Source organism: Triplophysa rosa, linkage group LG8 (genome assembly GCF_024868665.1).
Source record: "Triplophysa rosa linkage group LG8, Trosa_1v2, whole genome shotgun sequence".
Lineage (NCBI taxonomy): Eukaryota > Metazoa > Chordata > Actinopteri > Cypriniformes > Nemacheilidae > Triplophysa > Triplophysa rosa.
The window spans coordinates 19,128,050-19,148,389 of record NC_079897.1 but is presented as its reverse complement, the minus strand read 5'-3'; the positions used below and the strand labels follow the sequence as shown (position 1 = coordinate 19,148,389).

Here is a 20,340-nt window from a genome sequence, read left to right as displayed (position 1 = left end):
TTTAGATTGCCTCCATCTAGTGGTGGATTGCTAAAACATTCATCATCTATTCATAACTCATGAACATACACAAGACACTAGACCAGCAATTAAAATGTAAAAAGTACACAGTAAAAACTCCTCATGAATTAACTTTATTATTAACTTTAAAACAGTAAAGACAAGATGTAGGCCTACTTCAGATTGACTTAAAATAAAACAGCACCGCGTTGGACTCTGAATAATAGAACACACATTATAGCCACTACATACTGTATATCACTGTCCTGTCAAATTAACAAGTAGAGTTGGGAAATGGAGAAATTACTTGGACCTGCAGGACCTGTGACTTGAAAATGTTGTAAATAATATTTGCATTCTTGGGGCAAGAGCTTATCTAATCTACCTTCATATTATTACAGTACTAAGTGCTGGAAGTCGGTCTGCAATCACACAGTATAATGCCCCTGCCAACACGTGACTTCTGACTGTTACCACAGTAAGGAGTAACAGCATTGTATTACCAATGATGGCATTATGAACGCTAGACCTGATTTTGCCAAGTGGTTGATGTTCTCGGGGCAACACATTTTGTTGACCTTAGGACAACATTTTTATAAATAAAACCTAAACCCACACCAAACCCCAACCCTAACCATAACTTACCCCTAAAATCAGAGGGAAATGATAATTGAAAAATAATGGTACACTTGCCATTGAAATGAAAAACATCATACACTTGCAGACTTATTGAAAGTTTCAGATAGAAACACACTAACTGATCAAATCTGCAGACTGGCACAGACTTTCTGCAACAAGTCCAGACTGAAAATCTTGGCAAAATCTGAGCAAAAGTCTTAGTAGTGTATTTTAGCCTTTAGTATTTCAATGCCAGCCAGGTTTTACAGCAAATTACACCGGCACCTACCTCTCATTTACGGCCCGTTTAAAGTTTCCACTGTTTCCAGAGACAAACAAACCCAGATTTAATTGAGATTGACATGCAACCCCACAAATCATCTAAAGAGAAACCATTTCATGCTTTCCACCCACGACGCCACAACCAGCCAATGAGGTCATTCCTCTCAGTCAGACTAGGCGGGGCATGTGGTATCGGTCTGTAAGGTAACAGGTTGTCTTTAGCAAGTGTTTCCCCTGGGGCTCATTACTTGGGACTGTCATATTTAAGTTACTTTGTACACCATCATTTCCATGAAGGAAAGTCGGAAGAGGTAACAGAGAAACATCCCGCGGAGTCTAATTTTAAAAACTTTATCACGTAAGTTAAATGTTTTTTTATTCGCTATAGTCGCTAAGCCTGTTAGCCTGTGTAGAAATTGATGCTAAGTTATTTGTCGCGCGCCACATGAATTAAACTCCCTCTTGAGCTGAACTTCCTTCCATTGGGTGTAACACTTTTGACAGCTGCTGTGAGGTTTGTGGTTGGTCGTATTTTATGCTCTTCTGAAGTAGCCTTCTCAAAAAATTATTAATGGCTCTCCAACGGATTAAAGCGTATTTGTTTTCCATTGTTTTTTTCTCTGAAAACGAGCGCTTCGCCTCGGGAGACTTTGTAACTCGTAGCGCAGGTGCACACCTGTGCTTCACGCGTTGGGAACAAGTCATGAGAGAACTCTTGACGTGGCAAACAGTTCTTTTACTGTGTTGTGATTATCTAAAGTCCGCTAAACACTTCAGTGGTTGTGTTTAAATAGCTAACTTTGCATTCAAATGAATAGAGCCAATAAGTCTGCCGTGAGCTGTCAGGTTACAACGCCATGTACTCTGTCAAACGTGTGACGTCAATTAAAATCTTATCACTGTTAAAGAGAGTGTGTTTTGTATTTCGTTCAAAAACTGTTGCTTAGTTGTCAATATTCAGGCGCGAGGACTGAAACCGTGACTCAGTGCGCAAGAATTTTATAGGGCCAGGATGTGCTATGCTTTAACTCACACTCTTCACACAATCACAATACTACTTTCTCTCAGTCGTTTTAATGGGTGCTAAATGAAGTGCTAAGACGGGAAAGCATTTAAATGAATGTAGACAGATTGTTCTTCCAATCCGTACTATATCATTCATAATATGGCATCATGGTTATTGACCTCTATGCTGAGCCCTAGACAAACAACGTTAATACACACACACACTATTTATGTTAACTCTGTCATAGCTGACCAGTGTTTGATACACTAGTTAGTTAGTTTGATTTACTGTACAGCCTAGAAGCATAATTCACATTACTTTTCCAGCCAGCAGTTATCAGCACATGCTGGGTTAGATAATATTTCAGCATAGGTAGGTATGTGTGTGTTCAGTGGATATGTGGGCTCCAAAGAGCACGGCTGAAGGATCTTGTGTTTAGCAACACTGTAACCTGTTTTAGCCATGCCAGTGAGGTTCATTCGAAAGAGAAGAAATTCTTGTTTGTCTTGAAAGGAGAAGGGAGGGGGCAAAAAAGTTCTTGGAAAAAAAAGAGAGGGACTGAGAGGGATTTTGGCAGGACACAAAGAATGCCAATGGGAGTCAAGCACTAATGTAACAGTGGAGGAATTAACGGACTATCTAAAATGTGATGAAAGCTTGCGTTAGGCTACACATTCTCCAATGCTTTCTCACAGCAACTAGATTCCTGAATATGCAGTCTCTCTATTAGGTGAAACACAAACCAATGTCAGTAATTTGTAAATCCTTTCATTTTAGATTAATCGAAATGAAAACAGAGGTTGTATGTGGTTGGCGTGCATGTAATATACACACAGTTATAATCTGTGCTGTTTAACCATGTTTAGAGATTGGGTTAGGTAAATTAGGTAAGGTACGGTACCAAAGTCCCAAGCATGCTTGTGCGCTGTAATTCCGCACTGAAGAATTTTAAACTAAAAATGTCCTTATACAGAGATGAGAATGAATTATGACGTGACACACCTCAGGGTAAAATTATATACTGGTGCTGTCTGTAAAAGCATTGACTCAGTTTGATGAAATGATCAACAAACAACTTAGAAGTCATAGTGATTGCACATATGTCTCCAGAGTCCTTCTAATTGGTATGACTAGTCTTCCCTAATTCTATTAAATGTTCTACATCTGAGGGCTAGGGAGATATAATATCAGAAAATTCAATTTAATGAGAGATTAAGAGGTTGCTGTCTCAGAGCTGTGAGCAAATGTACTATCCCAAGGAGTGTGATTATTAAAGTGAGTTTTATTAAAACAAATTGTCTTTCTGATGGTGGAAGATACTTTGTGTGTCTGTTTTGTATGTAGGGCTGCCACGATTATGAAATTTGGCGGACGATTAATTGTCTATTAAATAATTGCAATTATAACGTTTAATTACAATTAATTTATTCAATAAATATAGATACATTAAGAAATGTGAAAATTCTGCAAATAACTAGTAACATTCCCTATAGAGTGACCTTAACAGTAAATACTGAGATATGAGGATGATGCTGTGTAGATGCAGCAAATCTGGAATCACTTTAATAAAACTGATAAAAAATACAAATCTGATACAACTGAAATGATGAAGAAATGTCATTCGAACGTAACAGCGAGTGCAGATCAAGGATGGTGGATGTAAAATGCTGCAGATCACCCTTGTTTTCTAAGGATGTACAATAATTGCGGTTATCTGAAATAACTGAGACGATTATTTAATAATTGTGACAGCCCTGTTTGCATTTGCATGTACACTTTTGGTTGCTTTTAAGGTTAAATTATGCCTCATCATAATTATTTTAAATTTAAATAATTTAATAACTGAAATGCTGTGATGTCCAATGTACAAAATTAGGAGTACTAACTTTTATGCTGAGTTTATGGTTCAATTTATTTATTATTTATTTATAGATTATTTTCACAATGCATATTGTTTGAAAGCAGCTTTATAGAAAATAAATGTTTTTGTGTTTCATTTAGCAAAATGAATGTGCGTTGTATATCTATCATAATGTGATTTTTTGAGAAAATTTCAACGTTTTGTATGATGATCCAGAGCTGACATCATCTGGAGTCCTTGCAGGGGTAAGCATTATCTCTCCAAACTGGAGCTGGCATAGTCTCTGGTGAAAAAGTGCTCTTGACCCTGTACAGTACTGGGCTGTGAGACAAAAAGGTTGGCTAACACTGCAGAACATGTGCCCCAAGTCAGTTGAGGATTAACTGTAGAAAAAGTAATGTGTATGTGTATGAGGTATAATGGGGTAGATGGGGTAAGAGGCAGGACAGCAGAAAGAAACAGAATAAGAGAGGCAGAATATCGCTGCAGTCCTTCTGAAACCTCGTATTTTCATATTTTGTGATTTTGATTTTTTGCAATAAATCATTATTATTAGTTACCCTTTATGTTTGTCAGTGGATCTTGCAAATATCTAACCAATAAAAGGTATTATAAAAGTGCTTGTCAACTTTGATCACACAGTATGTACGTAATCATTACAAAAGTACAGTGTTTTATTAATTTCCTAAAAAACAGCAAATTTGGACATCAGAAGGTTTCAGAAGGACAGCGACTATATAATCTTTTAAACAGACATGATGCATTGTGCATCAGCATTTTATTAGCTTTTCTCTTCTTCATACGCCACTGAACAGTTTATTTGCCCCTTATGGCACTGAAACTCAGACCTGGACTGCATGAATCAATGCAGTTTGTTCACAGATTTTGATGAGAAAAGGGAGAACAAGTGATAGAGAAACTAGTGTTCTCATCATAGCTGCTCTTGTTTTCTGCCCCACTTCACTGTAATAATGGGAAGAGGGTCCTCTTACTCCCCCTCCGTCCCACTCACAGACTCCCTCTATTCAGTGTATCAGATAATGCAGTGCAGAAAGACTAAATGGTGCTTCTGTTTGCCTGGCCACTGACACAGACACAGAGGAAATACATTAGTTTAGACCATGACCTAATTTTGTCTGTTTGTTTGACCAGACAATTGTTGACCATTGATGCCGAATACACAGTTAAACCGCGCAACTTCTGACCCTGATCATGGTTTTCTAACTTAGTTGCCATATCTTTTTAATGATGCTGGTGGAGGACATTTGCTTGTGTATACAAAGCATAGTCTGTTTTTGTTTAGACAATAATGACTTGTTTTGGAATGTCAGTGTTATGAGCCCAACATGAAATTGTTCTACTCTTTGGTCACGTTTTGCACCGGAGGGGAAAGAAGTCAAGGATCACTAATGCTTTAGTTTGTGATATGTGGTGATATGTGCATGTTCGCTGAGATTGTTTTTGCTGTCCATGAGCAATCTGCGTCTACTAGTTTTCATGTCCAGGCATCAGGGTTGTTCTAGATATAAGGTTCAAAACTAAATTTCTTGGGCACCCCGGTCTAGACCTTTAGGATACATTTGATCAAATAGCTGTATACCTGCTGCTAACTGTAAAAAAAACCTGTTTATTTTTTACAACCCTTTATGGAGTTCAAAGTCTTTTGCCTGTGATTTAAACTCCACCTGTTCGAGTGTGAGAGCGTAAAAGTGACACAGATCCCATTGAAACTACAGTGAACACAAATGATGAATGAATCTGTTTGAAGCACCTGTCTATCTGTCAGCACAAAACTCCATACCACACACCTGGGAGCTCAGCTCTCCTTTATCTGCTCTCAGTCATTGACCTACTCTCGAAAATCTAATGGCACAACATAATAAACCCCGTACTGTAGTATCACCGATGTAGTGCAGTCATGAAGGCTCGTATATTGGTCACACACTTTTTTTATCGCTGCAAAATAGATTCTTTCAATGTTAAATTTATGTGTTGCTATGTTGTCTAACACCGAGAATGAAAAGTACAGAAAGAGAAATCAGTAAAGGTGTGTCTCTTTATTTTGTATGCGTGAACAGGATTGCTCTTTGTCTTTTATTTGTGGTTCAGCTGTCATTACGAGTTATCTCAGGTGATGTTCACTGCAGTGTGGTTGGGATGTCTGAGAATGCCCTTTGTATCTTTGTCACACCCTTCACACTGTTCCTGGTTAAGACACTTTCATTCCATCACACAAGGCGCACCTTTATTTTTCTCGTCCATTACATCACAAGTTAGGGTGAAAGATCCTTTGGGTTTTCATGAGAAATGAGTTATACTATAGGAATGAGTACTAGACAGCATATTTCCAAGTCAGAAAGACTAGTGTAATTAGACACATGTAATTCTGTTAATTGTGATCTGAAGTACAACAACAGGAACTGTCTTAAAGTTGATTGAAAGGTTTTATGTAGAGTTAGAATAGTTAAACTAGTGGACCGGTTGACTTGGCCATCATGAGAAATGGTGCTTTTTTGTTGAGTGTGTGTTTTAGGGTTAATGAATAATGAAGGACATTGGGTCTCATGTGCCAAGATTCAGAGGCGACGGCATTGAGTAGTGTTTGCTATTTGATCCTGCAACACAGAACTCTCCGTGTTTATGAATTAAATAGTTCACCCAAAACATCAATATTCTGTACAATTGTACTTTTGTGATTCATCTCCATCCAGTTGTTTTAGTATTTGCTATCACCTAAACGGACAAACTGCTCTACAGAGCACATTTTGTAAATTCGTTATCTCCTTCAGCAAAGAAGCGAAAATGTGATGACATCTAAGTGCTGTGTAAGCAACCATAGTGCTTCTGAAGGGAGGGGTGGAGTGAGCCGCTGGTTGCAATTCACAACCTCACTGCAAGATGCCACTAAATTCCATAACCTGGACCTTTAATGTTACAAATGACCAATAACTTTCATCCCTTGTTTTCTGAAGCACATCCCATCAATGCTTTAAACGATGGTTTCATCTATTAATAGGTCTTCAAAAAGAATCAAAAGCTTTCGGCCTGTTGCAGACGTGTGTGCTGACTTTACGCTTGTGTCTCTCCTGATCTCATGTTGTCTCCAGTATGTCTGCTCCTGTCTCGGGTAGGAAGACTCCAGTAGACCATGGTGTTCAGATTCGTTTTATAAATAACCTACATGATACCGGAGGGGGAGTGAGTGGTCAGTCTCGAAAAGAGGGTCCCAAAAAGCCTTCCTCCCGCTATGGCGTGGCGGTTAGGGTGCAGGGCATCGGTGGACAGCCATATGTTGTACTGAAAGATGGAGAGAAAGGAGATTCGTATGGAGTGCAGTTGAGAACCCAACCACCTGCTTACAACAGCCTGCCCAGGTATTGTTTGCACTTTCTCTTATTTGTTTATTGATTACATTACCACGTCATGTACTAACACCAAACTCTGCTGGAATTAATTGTGAGGTATTTTTAATCTATTATGTCTATTTTTCTCCTTGCATGGTAGGAGGCGGGAAGATGGAGTAATCCAGGGGCCATATTTCTCATCTGGAGAGAGCGGCCACTTGCGTAGGGCTCATTCTCACGGTGACTTGTTGGACAGCAGTGATAACTTACCAGATCAAATCCGGCGTCCGCTTGAAGACGGACGCTCTGGTAGCTACGGCAACCTGGATGGAGGTGGCATTGGTGTGGGAACAGAGCGGGCCCGTCCAAGAGAAAGGATGGAGAGAAATCAGTGGGGTGGTTCCCACCAGGCCGGGCTGAACGGCACTTTCGGAAGAGGAAGAGGCAGTCACTACACCTCATCGGAATCTGTTGACATTTCCCAATACAGTGAGCGGGCTCCCAGCTCCAACCGCCAGACTCCTGTCAACCGATTCATCGAAAGGTCTGAAGGGGGCTCTTCTGTACAAGCGGATAACTCTGGAGTCACCGCTAGGGGGCGCTATCCTGGCCTTAATGCAGAAGAGAGACCTGCCTCAGCATCACCATCATATTCATCTCTTGTTCAGAACTCATACCACTCACCACCCTCTTCTTCACCTGGTTCTGCCTACAGCAGCCTTGGACGAGGCTCCGGCTCTGTTGCCAAGGTCAAAGCTGTCACTTCATCTTCAAATCAGTGGCCCACATCAGTTGATTCACATGTGAGTAATTGAGAAAATTAGATTTGCATGTTTTGGTTGCAACATTTCAGAGTATGCTATGCGCTACTTGCATTATAAATGAAGCATAATGAACTCAACATGATGAAATTAGTGCTTAGATGAGTAGATTTTTATGTTAGCTTAGCATGGTGCCAGGCTACTGACATGCTCTAATAACCACACATTTTTCATTAATACTTCAAATTGATTTATAATTGAGAATGAGATTTCTTTCTATTTATTTACCTAGCATCTTGGATGAATGTGGTGTCAATGAACTTCTAATGCATTCTGGGCTTGCATTCTCCAATAATACAGTGTGCCGCATTAGATCCTCACCTACAGTATGACACCTTAACATACTGTCTAGTTAGGCAGCCCACTAGGTTTTGGAACACGCAAATATGTACATTAGGTGGAATCGGAGTAGGTTACAGTAAGGTTAATCATCAACCTGATACTCTGTTAACTGACACCAACCAGCTAAATCAAGCCAAATGATATTCAATGCAGGACAGAAGAGAACAGAGTGTATACTCATATTACTACTCAGAAGGATCCATTGTTACGTCACAGATTGTGTAAGAAATGTTACTTTGTGTGTTTGTATTAACGTCTAATGAACTTTGTGTGTTATTTGCATGTGCTTTCAGGTCACCCCTGACCTCTTGTTGGACCAGGGTCAAAGTTCAGGGTCAGAGTTCTCATCCGAAGAACAAATACAGCAGATAATCTATGGTGTTCTGCGACAGGGGTAAACCACAGAACAATACTCATACCTTAAATTATATTATCTTAAATTCTGAAAGCCTTCATTTAGTAAAGGATATTTTGTATGCAGTATGAAGTGTTGTCATTTAAAAAGGATTCATTGCGCTGTTTCATGTCTTATAAAACTAGACACACTTCCTGTTATCAATTCTGAGCATAAAGACAAAAAAAATTGACAACAGAAACTCTGTATTGCACAGTAGTTTAATAGTTTAATAGTTGGCTGATAACGATAACCGATCATTCTTTAACATTTGAAGCCGATAACTGATATATTGGCCGATATACAGTATCTAAATATTAATATAATTTTTTCTGAGACTGAAACAAAAGGCAAAAAGTGGACAACTGCTTTTATTTGAAAACAATCTCTGCAGAAAACAAGGTGACCATTAGATCTCTTTTCATGTAAAATCATGTACCAAGCTTATTTTTCACTAGTTAACTAGTTTTTTACTTTTCTAGTATACAGTAATTTGAATTCAATAAACAATTATAGATCCCGAAAAGTGTTCTCAATATCCACAAGTCTAACAGGTCTTAAAACTGTCGGCTATAATATATCAGCCTGGTTTTATTATTGGGCTGATACCAATAACATTGAAAATGACCATTTATCAGCCGATAAAGATATGGCCGATAATTTATCGTGCATAGTTTAAACACTTGCCAATTGAATAGTCCGAAAATGTCAATATTAACTTTGATTTTCATCTGTTTGTTAGGAGTACAGAGGGAGACGCTACCATTAAGCGCAAGGTTCAAGTCATCTGCAGTAAGATCCAAGGACTGAAGGTAAGGTTGCACTCTGAAACCCTTTGAGGCTTGACATTTACATTCACTCAGGATTTATGCCACTATGCTGAGAAAATCTATGACAGACACTTTTATCCAAAGCTATTTACAGAAGTGTGGAGTTCAACAAAGCAATTTCTGCTACGTACTTACTAAAAACGTACTAACATGAGATTTGTAAACGTCAACTACTAACCGTGTAACTTACAATTTCAATCCACATCACAAACCCTATGTTTAAAAACCCAATGAATGACTACCTGCTTCAACCACCAGTTTGACTCTCACCCTGCCTTTTATTCAAACAGCTTTGACACCACTGCTGAGAAATTTTATTGCTGATTTGTAATACAGTACTGTTGAAATGTAACAAACAGTTCTTGGAGATATCTGTCTTAATTCATTCGGGGAGATAGGAACTGAGAGCATTTACTCTAGTTGTTGGCTCAGCTGGCACTGTGTTTGATATTCAGGCATCTCTAAAATTGGCATTACATTAATGGCTTTTTATGTGTTGGCATCTCTTGCTAAACTGTAATGAGCTGGCAGCAGCGCCCGCCTCACTGAGAACAACAGCTGAGCCCAGTTTCGAGTAAGCAGAGGAAGCAATATGTTTGCCTCCACCATAAGCCACCCACACATACATACACTCACTAAATGTAATATTTATTTTTGGTCGAGATCTAACAACAAAACCTTTACCCACTTTCACCCATTTTTTTATTTGCAAACACAAATAAAGCTTTAAATACCAATACTGTAACATTACAAAAGCAATAAACAAGACATCCTGGAATAAACTTGGACATTGTCATTTATCTGTACAAAGATGATTTGCTGGCTGTTAGGCAAGCAGCGTGTCATTTAGCTTTAGTATGTTTACTCGGAAATATGAAGATACAGGCCTGATGAATATGCGTGCAATGTGCAGCATAACACAGATGCTCAACGTAATTATTGGACTTTTAAAACTTTCACAACTTGTCCAAAAATCCTTAAACTTTTTTAATATTTTAACAACACATTTGAATATTGCATGAGGTGCTGTGTATTGGCATTCAACATGTTATAAGATTTAAAATTACATTTCATGTACTACTCTGTGATTTTTATTGTTATACATATGAATGTTTTAGATTTTATTATGGATTTAGATTTTTTTTATTATGGATAATGATCACTGAGCAATTACTTGATTTTTGTGCAGTAGGGTTAGAAAAACCACTGGTTACTTTGTTGCCTAGATACTGTCAGAGGTGGTTGAGGATTACTGTGGTTTGGCCTAATCGGAGCATAATCCGTTAATACCGTGTTTGCATAAAAAACCTGTTTTGCACTCATAGCGTTAGTGGCTGTTCTTCTGAATAACACTGGAAATAACGGATTATAGTTAACTATATCATAGACCGTGCTGGGGGTTTATTAAATTTGCACTGTTTTGGACGTGTAGGAATTAAAGGAATTATTGTTCTTCAGAGTTCTCAGGTGAACCGAGCTGATGGATCTCTGAATGAGGAGCTTGAGAAACATCTGGATGAAAATGTCCAGCTGCAGGAACAGCTGGCCAGAAAGAACACAGAGCTACACCAGATACACTCGGAGTGAGACAAACACAACCTTCACACAATAATATAATCTTAGAATAATATACCGTAATAGCTGTAATGTAGTGCAATATATGAAGGGGCAGTGATTTTCTTTTTAAAAAAATGTAATCATCATTAATCAGAGGCATACAAATGTAAATGACTTATTTCTAATATTATTTATTTTATTTTAAAAAAAAGTCACATTCTTTCACGTGCCAGTAGTGTTAGACATACATAAGGTTTCTGACTCATGCTACATTGTGTTTGTTGTGCTCTTTCTCTGTCAGGCTGACTCATTTGCGAATGGACAGAGAGAACGCGGAGTCTCATGTCAGAGAGCTGGAGTATCAGCTGGCAGGACTACAGGAAGAGCTGAGAAGAGAGACTCACAACAGAGCTGATGCCGACACAGTACACACGGTGATCACACCCGTTACATAGTTACACACTGCACATGACGTTCTGTTAGATTTGGCATGCAGTCATTGATTGATAGGAAATGAAGTCAGAGTGCATACTAATAACAAAATATTTTTAGCATTTTCTACGTGGAGCTTTGGATAGGAGGATTTGCCTCAATATCCAGTGTTTTACAGCTGCCACGGTTAATCATTCTTTGTCCATGTTTGACATACATTCCACAGTCTTAGAAAACCTGGAAATGTTAGGGGACTTTAAAATGGCAATAGATTTGAGTGGATGTACCCCCATCGACAAAGTGTAGGGTTCCTGGTTGCTTGTGGTCTTTGCATTTAGTTACTTTTTGTTTTTGTGTACAGGAGTTGATGGCAGTGAGAGCCGATTTGGCTGAAGCGGCAGCGCTGCGTCAGAGGCAGGAGGATGTTTTGAGACAGAGAGAGAGAGAGCTGACCGCTCTCAAGGGGGCGCTCAAAGAGGAGGTCTCCACACATGACAAAGAAATAGAGACGCTCCGAGAGCAATACCGGCAAGACATGGAGCGACTTCGAGCCAGCATGGAGCAGGTTTCACAGGTAAACATCTAAAACTAAGTTCAAAACATCAAAATTGTGGGGACACAAGAGTGGTATATATTTAAACGGTTTCTTGTACAGTGTATTTATCGTGTATTTATGTATTTGTGCCTCAGTCTCAGGCGTCCATAGAAGCGGAGCGTCACCGCGTGAACTCCACGGTGAGGACACTTCAGCAGCAGCTGGAGGAGAGCAGAGATGAGGGGAGTCACTGGAGAGAGCAGTTTCAGTCCGGACGAGAAGAGCTGCGCAACACCAAACAAGAGTGAGAAACACAACCGATTGGATTTCTTGTTTTGCAGATTTTGCATTTGCGTCTGCTGTTCATGTGAGCGTTAACATGTCTCTCCTTTTCCATTCTGTGCATTTGTCGATGCAGTGGACAACTGGTTCAACCCAAAGAACAGTGAGAGACTCTGGGAGAAAAGTGTAGATTGTTTATGTAGAGACGTGATTGCACCATTAGTATTTATAGATCTGAATCTTAGTCCCTATATGATCACCATTTTAAATAAATGATTTCTTTGTGCATAATTATTTCATTTCATATCAAGAAAGTTCATTCTTTCTAATGTCAAAGGCACTTGACTGAATAGAAAAGAACCTATACATATTCTGAGCTGACTTTTGATCACTACTGCTTTACAACACAATGCATATTTAGATTCATTTTAATTCTTGTTTGCTTCAGAAATTCTCTATCTGGCCTGACTGTAACAGAACAGAAAGCTGCCCGTGCCTGTTCTGAGCGTTACTTGTGTATTTTATCTTCAGAATCTTATAAATATTGACACTGAATCAGTAGTAGTTGACCCACGCAGATTTACATTGTCAATAAATCTAAGAACAAGCTTCCCTAGAACAATTTCACAGCTGCTATGGGCAGCATATGTGTGCAGGTTGTTTAAAAGGCACTTGGGTTTTTTTTGTGTTTGGTGTTGTGTGTTGGTTTTAGGTTACTTCAAGCACGTCTGGAGAAAGAGGAGTTTGAGGAGGAGGTTAAAGAGCTGCAGGAGAAAGTGACCACCATGAAACAGCAGATACCAGATCCCAAACACACACAGACACACAGCCAGGTACACACACATCTTCTATCCCATAAACACACATGATGTACAACAGTTAGCTCCCACCCATTCGTGCACAGACACATAAGCTGCGTGCGTCCCAATTCGCATACTATCCATCCTAAATAGTATTCAAGAATAGAATTAGTATGTCCCAAATCGTAGTTGAAAAGAGTATTCCAAAGATTCCCGGATGGTCTACTACTTCCTGTAGAAATTCGAAGTGCATAATGATGCACACTCTAACGGCTAATATTACCCACAACTCACCGTGAGTAGGCGGAGTTTAGTGACGCTCCCCTGCATTAATTAACTGATGCGTCACTACATTAATAAATATATTTATGTTAACATTACATATGAAACAATGAATGAATAAATATTTAAATGGAAAGAAGAGCTGTATTTTGATGTGTGTGACAGTTAATGGCCACAATGTTGTCTAGGCAACAACTTCCGTTTCCTGTTAGTATGTCCCAGTGTGTGCATATTGTTTTGCTACACACTAAAATGTATATACTTTCCATAACAAAAACAGTACATACTTTTAGTGCATAGTAGAAGTAGGCAAACTGGGACGCAGCAATACTCTCACACGCATTCTCAATGGTTCCTTAGGAGCTTGAGCGTTGTCGTGCCGACCTGCAGAAGACCCAAGCAGAGGTGGATAAATTTAAAGAAAACCTTGATAGGAAGACCATGGAAATCGTCTTATTAAAGAAAAGCAAACAGGAGCTGGAGGCAGAGCAGAAATATGAGATCGACAGGTTGAAGGACCAATCACGCAGAGACAAGGAGGAGCTGACAAAAGTACATGAGAGGGCCAAACAGGTACGCGTTTATATTTTTGAAATGATCTTGATATGTGTGTTTTTTAACTTAACCACGTCTTTTCTATTTGTTGTCAAATGTGTTTTTCTAAATCTCCATCAGCTTGCTGAGCCATCATTGGTGGAAGCCCTGCAGGGGGAGTTGAGTGATGCGGGAAGGGAGGCGGAGCAACTGCGCAGTCAGCTGCTCTCAGTTAAGGAAGAGCTGCAGTCAGAGAGAGACCGACTCTGCTCTCTTCAAACCAAAGCAAACAGTCTGATGCATGAGAGCGGAGAACTTGAGGGAGACAACATCCGCATGAAGGAGAAAATCGCACGCCTGGAGGTCAGGACGCAGTAATCACACCCCTCGTTTGCTCTCTCATACTACGATTTCTGCTCTTTTTGTCTGACGCTTTCATCTATCCGTCGCTCCAGTCTCAGCTGCAGGAGCGTGTGTCTCAGAGCACTGAGGTTGAGCAGGAGCAGCAGGAGGAGACCAGAAGACTAAAGCAGCAGCTGGAGGAGTCCAGACGTGAGAACTCTCGGCTGGGCCTGGAGAGGGGCGAGCTGGCTCGCAATCTGGAGGAGAGAGAGAGGGACAGAGACGCCCTGCGCAAGGAGAACACACAGCTGGATGACCAGCGTAGACAGCAGGAGAGAGCGCTGGACAAACTCAACAAAGAGGTGTGTGTGACAGTAAAAAAAGAACAGTTTTTCTCTCCAGTACTTCTCTTCATCTCATTTCTTCTCTCTCTCTTTTAGATGGAGCGCTTGTCTGCAGCCTCCCGTGAGGAGGTGCGGCTCCTACAGGCTCAGCTGGACGAGCAGAGAGAGAAGTGGAGGAAGGAACAGCAAGACTCTCAGAAAAGCACCAAAGAGAAGCTGAGTGAGCTGGAGAGATTCCAGAGCACCATCCATTCTCTACAGGAGGAGGTGTGATGCAGACACCCTATATTCATATATTGATTATATATTATAGCATGCATGTAGATATTCATATTTGGTAGAGCTTAGCCAAGAAATATATATATTTTTTTGTGTGCATATTTAGTTGGCTCGTCAAAAGAAGGAGGTCTTCTCATGTTATGAAGAGAGAGACAATGCTGTGCTGGATAAAGAGCTTATGACCAATCGTCTCAAACATCTGGAGGGCGAGATGGAGACGCAGCGCAGCACACGCAATGACCACTCGCAAAAGATCCGCAGCATGGAGGTACGTCTTCCATCCCGCCACCTAAAATCCCAGCATTTTGTAACTTTGATCATTATTGGTCACACATAGAGTATACAGCTCTGGCAAACTGCAGTTTTTTTTGCAATTCTTTGCAGAAAAGTAAAAAATAAAATTGAAATAGAAAATGAAAGATGCAATTGCTTTCAGGCCAAAAGAAGTTTGCATTTATATTTGATTATATGATATTAAAGGAACCTTGATTTTAATCACAACTTTCATGCATCTTGACATTCTTTGTCTTTCACTTATCTGTTGGGTTATTTAGTGTCACTCCTGAGGTTTTTGCTTTTCGGAATTAAACAAGACACTGGAATGCCCACAATACATTCAAGTCAAATTTGGAGTGGTCTCTTATTTTCTCAGATCTATATTTATAAGTATGACCAATTTTAATTTTGGTGTATCTTCACCTGCAGGACAAAATCAAACATCTGGACCTTGAGTTGGATGAGGAGAAGAGCAACGGAGAAATGCTGACAGAGAGAATCAACAGGAGCCGTGATCAGGTGCTGTATACACACACTGTTCTCTTTAGACAATATTGAGTAATATACACCTTTTTTACACAATTGAGTATGCAGCTCTTCAAATGACGTGTGAAGTGTGAAAGAAAAAATGTGACACGAATTGTTTTTGTAAATCATCCGCATCATGCCCTGAATGTACTGTAAATGTGGTAACACTTCTGCTCTTGTAGATTGAACAGCTGCGTGCAGAGCTCATGCAAGAGAGATCCTCCAAACAAGACCTGGAACTGGACAAAAATGCCCTGGAGAGACAGGTACACCCCATAAACGAGTTGTAGGTGCTTGGCTTTATTTGTTTAACCGCACAGTGCATTCATTCAGATGTTTTGTGTGGTCTTTTGTTTCTCTCACAGATAAAGGAGTACAAGTCTCGTATAGCAGGAATGGAGGGCCAGACACGTTCTTCTACTGGCATGTCTCAGCTGGAGAGCAAAATCCAAGAACTCGAGGAGAGATTGCATACAGAAGAGAGGTAAAAAGTGCTCTAATGAATTGTTATTTATTTGCTAAAAGTGAAGTGCCACAATTGCAATACCCACAATGAACTATGAGATCATTAAAAAAACGTCTTTAAATTAAAACGATCTGCATTGCAAATACATAGCATACAGGCTCCAAACTATTTAAAAAAATTACTTTCTAGATCTACCTAGATTTGTTTTTCTGATACTCATTTATTTATAATCCTTACATGGAAAGCAAATGTTTTTATACCCAAGCGTCACCTCTTGTTTAAAAAGTTAGCAAACCCATAATACACCTGAACCGAGCATCCAAGCACATCTTTGCGTGTGTTTGCAGAGAGAAGAACACAATGCTGTCATCTCAGCGACGGCTGGAGAGGAAATTAAAGGAGCTGAACATCACTCTGGATGAGGAGAGACAGCAGCATGCAGAGCAGAGAGACCAGGTGACTGATACGCATCTTACATAGACATGCATTTAAAGCTTGTCTCTCTGAGGTTGATATGTGTCTGTTGAACACGTGTCTTCCTGCAGCTGGCTCTGAAGTTGAAGGCTCTGAAGAGGCAGGTGGATGAAGGGGAGGCAGAGGTGGAACGGCTGGAGGGCTCGAAGAGGAAAGCCATCAGAGACATGGAGGAGCAGATGGAACAGAAGGAGGCGATGCAGTCCCGAGTGACGGCGCTGGAGAATGAGCTCAAGTATGTGTGCGAGAAAAGCTTCTAGCTGTGTTTCAAGATTTGTAATGCTGTTGTTTTTTAGGCCAGCAGAGGGCAGTGTGTGTCTCTTAAAACTAAAACACCATCTTACAGTGGCTGTGTGCAAATGTAAATCTATGCTCAGGAGTACTTGGTTCCCGCGATATAAATGCTGTGACTTATGAACTCTTGAAAATGTATCCACTTCCCAATTTGGCTATATTAAATTTCAAATATTCCATGGTCTGTTGTCTAGTGTAGGGCCGTGCTGTCTAGCCGACCTTTGACACCTTGCTCAGAACAGAACAGTGTCCAGACTGCTCTCACCTTTAATCTCTTAAAGTCTTTACCTTTTCAAACCTCACGCACAGATGATGACTCTTTCCTCCGATCAGCCACCACACACTGCCCATCTCTTACATTTGTGCAATGGTTCGGCGTTTGTGGTGCCAAGTCAGGTTCTTCTACTAGTAAATATTTTCCTTAATTGTTCTTGTTTTGTGGCCAAGGGCATTGTCATTCTGCTGCTGTTCAGAACAGGCCCCTCCCTGAATTGTTGAAGGCACACAAATCTCCAGAATGTCATTATCATTGAATGGTGTAGCATGAAGATTTGCTTTCACTGAAATGACTGAAAAGCCAAACCCATTCATTAGAAGGGCTGGTTCACATACTTCTGGGTAGCTGGTAAACTACCATAAAAACAGACACGTTAATGTTTCTTTTCTAAGTTCTAGATTATAATGAAGTGTTACTAAAGTAAAAATGTTTATGTAGTCTATAAATGAATGAGGTGTTGTGGTTTTAGTTAACATGTTTTAGTGTAGTATAGCATTTGTATTTGGAAGTCTCTGGAGGACACTGCTTGACATTTCATTTAATCAACCCTAATGTATAGTCGATCTTTCACTTTCAGGCGGAAGATGCAGCAGGCCCGGCAGTCAGTTTTGGACTCCTCAATTCTCAGCTCCGAGGATGATGATGATGATGGGTTGTATGATCATTCCAGCATAACCTCCATCCTCACCGAGAGCAACCTGAAGACCAGTTCCTGCTGAAGAGAGAGAGAGAGAGAGAGAGAGAGAAGAATCTGTGGAATGGGGTGGGAACGAGTGTTTGTTGTTGTGTCTATAAAAGGAAATGGGATTGACACACCATTTTTAGACACAGCGCAACTTCAGTCCTGCTTTAAAATCAACAATTACAGTCTTAGATTCAACTCTTTTTTTATTATTATTAATCTTTCGCACTAATACATCTGATATGTATACCGTCTGTAGTAACATCACCAGACATTTCATCTACACCACCATTCAACCATAGAGACAACATTAATGATCAGTGCCTTTTGTCAATTTGACAATAGGCCTTATTTTAGGAAGAGATGTCAATATCTCATTTAATCCTTTTAGAAATGTATATTCAGAATATATTGACTTCAGCTGATGTTTATCCTTTGTATGCCGTGTATACAGGAGTACAGAGTTTATTCACAAAGAGTACACAGCAAAATCGCCAGTGTTAAAAAAGGTCAAATTAACACTCACAGTGTATATATAATCCACACTATCGAAGTGTGGATTATATATACACTGTGAGTGTTAATTTGACCTTTTATAACACTGGCGATTTTGCTGTGTAGTTGTTATTAAAGAAGTAGATAACACTGAGTTCAATGACATGACACCACTAGAGGTGAAGTCTTCAGTTATAGCAGGAGAAAGTAAACATCTTCGTTTGACATAAAGTGAAAGAGGAATACAGAAGGAGGGAAGGAAGAATGATTTTATCAGAGTAATAGTAGAAGGGGATGACTGCAGCAGTTGTGTACTTTATGTACTTTCCCGTTCCAGCTCTTGCAAAAGAAGAAATCTGCCTCAGTACAGTAGTTTCCACTGTAGCTGTAAATGTAGAATTCCATAACATGCATTGTACGGATATGTATATTGTGTTTTAGTTGTACAGTTCTGAGAGCAGTAGGTAAGAAGGTTGTATTATGACTCTTTTTTTTTATTCTTCCTTTTAGAATAGGCGCGTTTATTTTCTTACTGGATGTTTACATAGAACTCAAATAAGGCAGGAGTGGATCCAGGTACGAGTAAATCAGCACTACATTAATGCAACATACACTGACGCTACTAAACACTGATTTATGTTTTCTTAAATTTTAATATAAATCATAAACTTGAAGTATGAGTTTTGTGTGCTTTTGTAAACATTGCAGAGCTACTGTGTTTAAAATCAACAGCACTATCGCCTTTCTGTCTTTAAAGATGAAAACCTCTATTTTGGACCTGATTTGACGTGGCACTTCTGGTAGAATTTTATTTTATAAGATTAATGAAATTAGGGTTATTTTGTGTTCTTTGTTTACGTAACTGCTTTGACCTGCTGTTTTCCATGCACACTTTTGAAGCAGTATAAGGTACCGTAACTGGAGTTTTCATGCAATAAAACACAGACATGTCTGGCATTTCTTGATACCAAGCTGTCTTTTTCTTATATTTGTTATTTTAATAAATTCTCTATGCGCACTGCAGTTTTGATTAATGTGAATTGTACAACACAACTACAATGCCTTGTAAATGTAATTGTTTTTAAATAGTTCCTCTAAACTAAGTAATACAGAATGATTTATGTACATGTATTTTTTGTATTTATGTAATTATTTGTAATGGTATTTGCATCAAACAATGATCAAATCAATGAAAGCTTTGTATTTTTACATAACCACATACTTTTCTATTAAAAATAAATTCTGTATTTAGTAGTTTGTTTTTCCATTGTGCTTATTCATATATTCATTGTGCTTGAAAACACAATTGATACTGTTAATGCAGTTGAAGTGCTTGGCTTCAGCTAATTAGAAGCATGTCTGATGTGAATTGATGAAAAGCAATGTTCCTCACCTTTATATACAGTTGAACGAATCCTATAATTCTGTGCTACCACAGATCTCACCCTTTGCACGTACTGATGTGGCCATTGCTGGGAAGTGAGTGAGTCAAGAAAGTACTCTGGTTATTTTCAATATCACTTTTAGAGGAACAGATCACCCAAAAAATACAAATTCTGTCAGCATTTGTTGTTCCAAATCTCTATAAATTGATTTTTTTCTGATGAACACCGAGAAAGATATTTGGAAGAATGCTTGTAACCAAACAGTTCTTGGCCACCATTGACTATACCATACAGTTGTAGGAAAAAATGGTAGTCAAAAGAGCCCCAGAACTCTTTGCTTTCCTACATTCTTCAAAATATCTTATTTTGTGTTCAACACAAAGACATTTATAAAGCAATTTTTCCGACTATGGTAGTCAATGCGTCTGTGTGTTCTGGTTGTATTAGTCAGTATTTTATTTTAGTCACAGTTACTGGGGATGTAGTTTCTTCATATTTCCTTCTTTTGTATATCTACTGAAATTGAAACCAGCTCTGTGGGTGACCGTAAAAGGTCTTCTGGGTTGTGTTCAAATAGA

The 20,340-nt window shown here is 39.3% G+C and overlaps 1 protein-coding gene across 1 annotated transcript; it reads left to right on the top strand.

The window, feature by feature from the left end:
* Window positions 1-1,120: 1,120 nt before the first annotated feature.
* On the top strand, window positions 1,121-18,393 carry LOC130558239 (cingulin). The gene is made up of 21 exons (XM_057340536.1): window positions 1,121-1,258; window positions 6,875-7,141; window positions 7,272-7,914; window positions 8,568-8,668; window positions 9,411-9,480; window positions 10,957-11,081; window positions 11,357-11,489; window positions 11,849-12,061; window positions 12,178-12,326; window positions 13,017-13,137; window positions 13,747-13,959; window positions 14,062-14,283; window positions 14,376-14,624; window positions 14,703-14,873; window positions 14,992-15,153; window positions 15,591-15,680; window positions 15,872-15,955; window positions 16,055-16,173; window positions 16,503-16,611; window positions 16,701-16,864; window positions 17,778-18,393. Exons 2-21 carry the CDS (start codon window positions 6,876-6,878, stop codon window positions 17,917-17,919), a joined length of 3,546 nt encoding a protein of 1,181 aa, XP_057196519.1. The 5' UTR covers window positions 1,121-1,258; window position 6,875; the 3' UTR covers window positions 17,920-18,393.
* Window positions 18,394-20,340: the final 1,947 nt, after the last annotated feature.

Bases quoted from the DNA above. Each gene is read 5' to 3' on its own strand.
- LOC130558239 (XM_057340536.1), top strand. From the start codon at position 6,876: ATGTCTGCTCCTGTCTCGGGTAGGAAGACTCCAGTAGACCATGGTGTT. The intron at 9,481-10,956 runs GTAAGGTTGCAC...ATTGTTCTTCAG, and splicing joins GTAAGATCCAAGGACTGAAG to AGTTCTCAGGTGAACCGAGC. The intron at 11,082-11,356 runs GTGAGACAAACA...TTTCTCTGTCAG, and splicing joins CTACACCAGATACACTCGGA to GCTGACTCATTTGCGAATGG.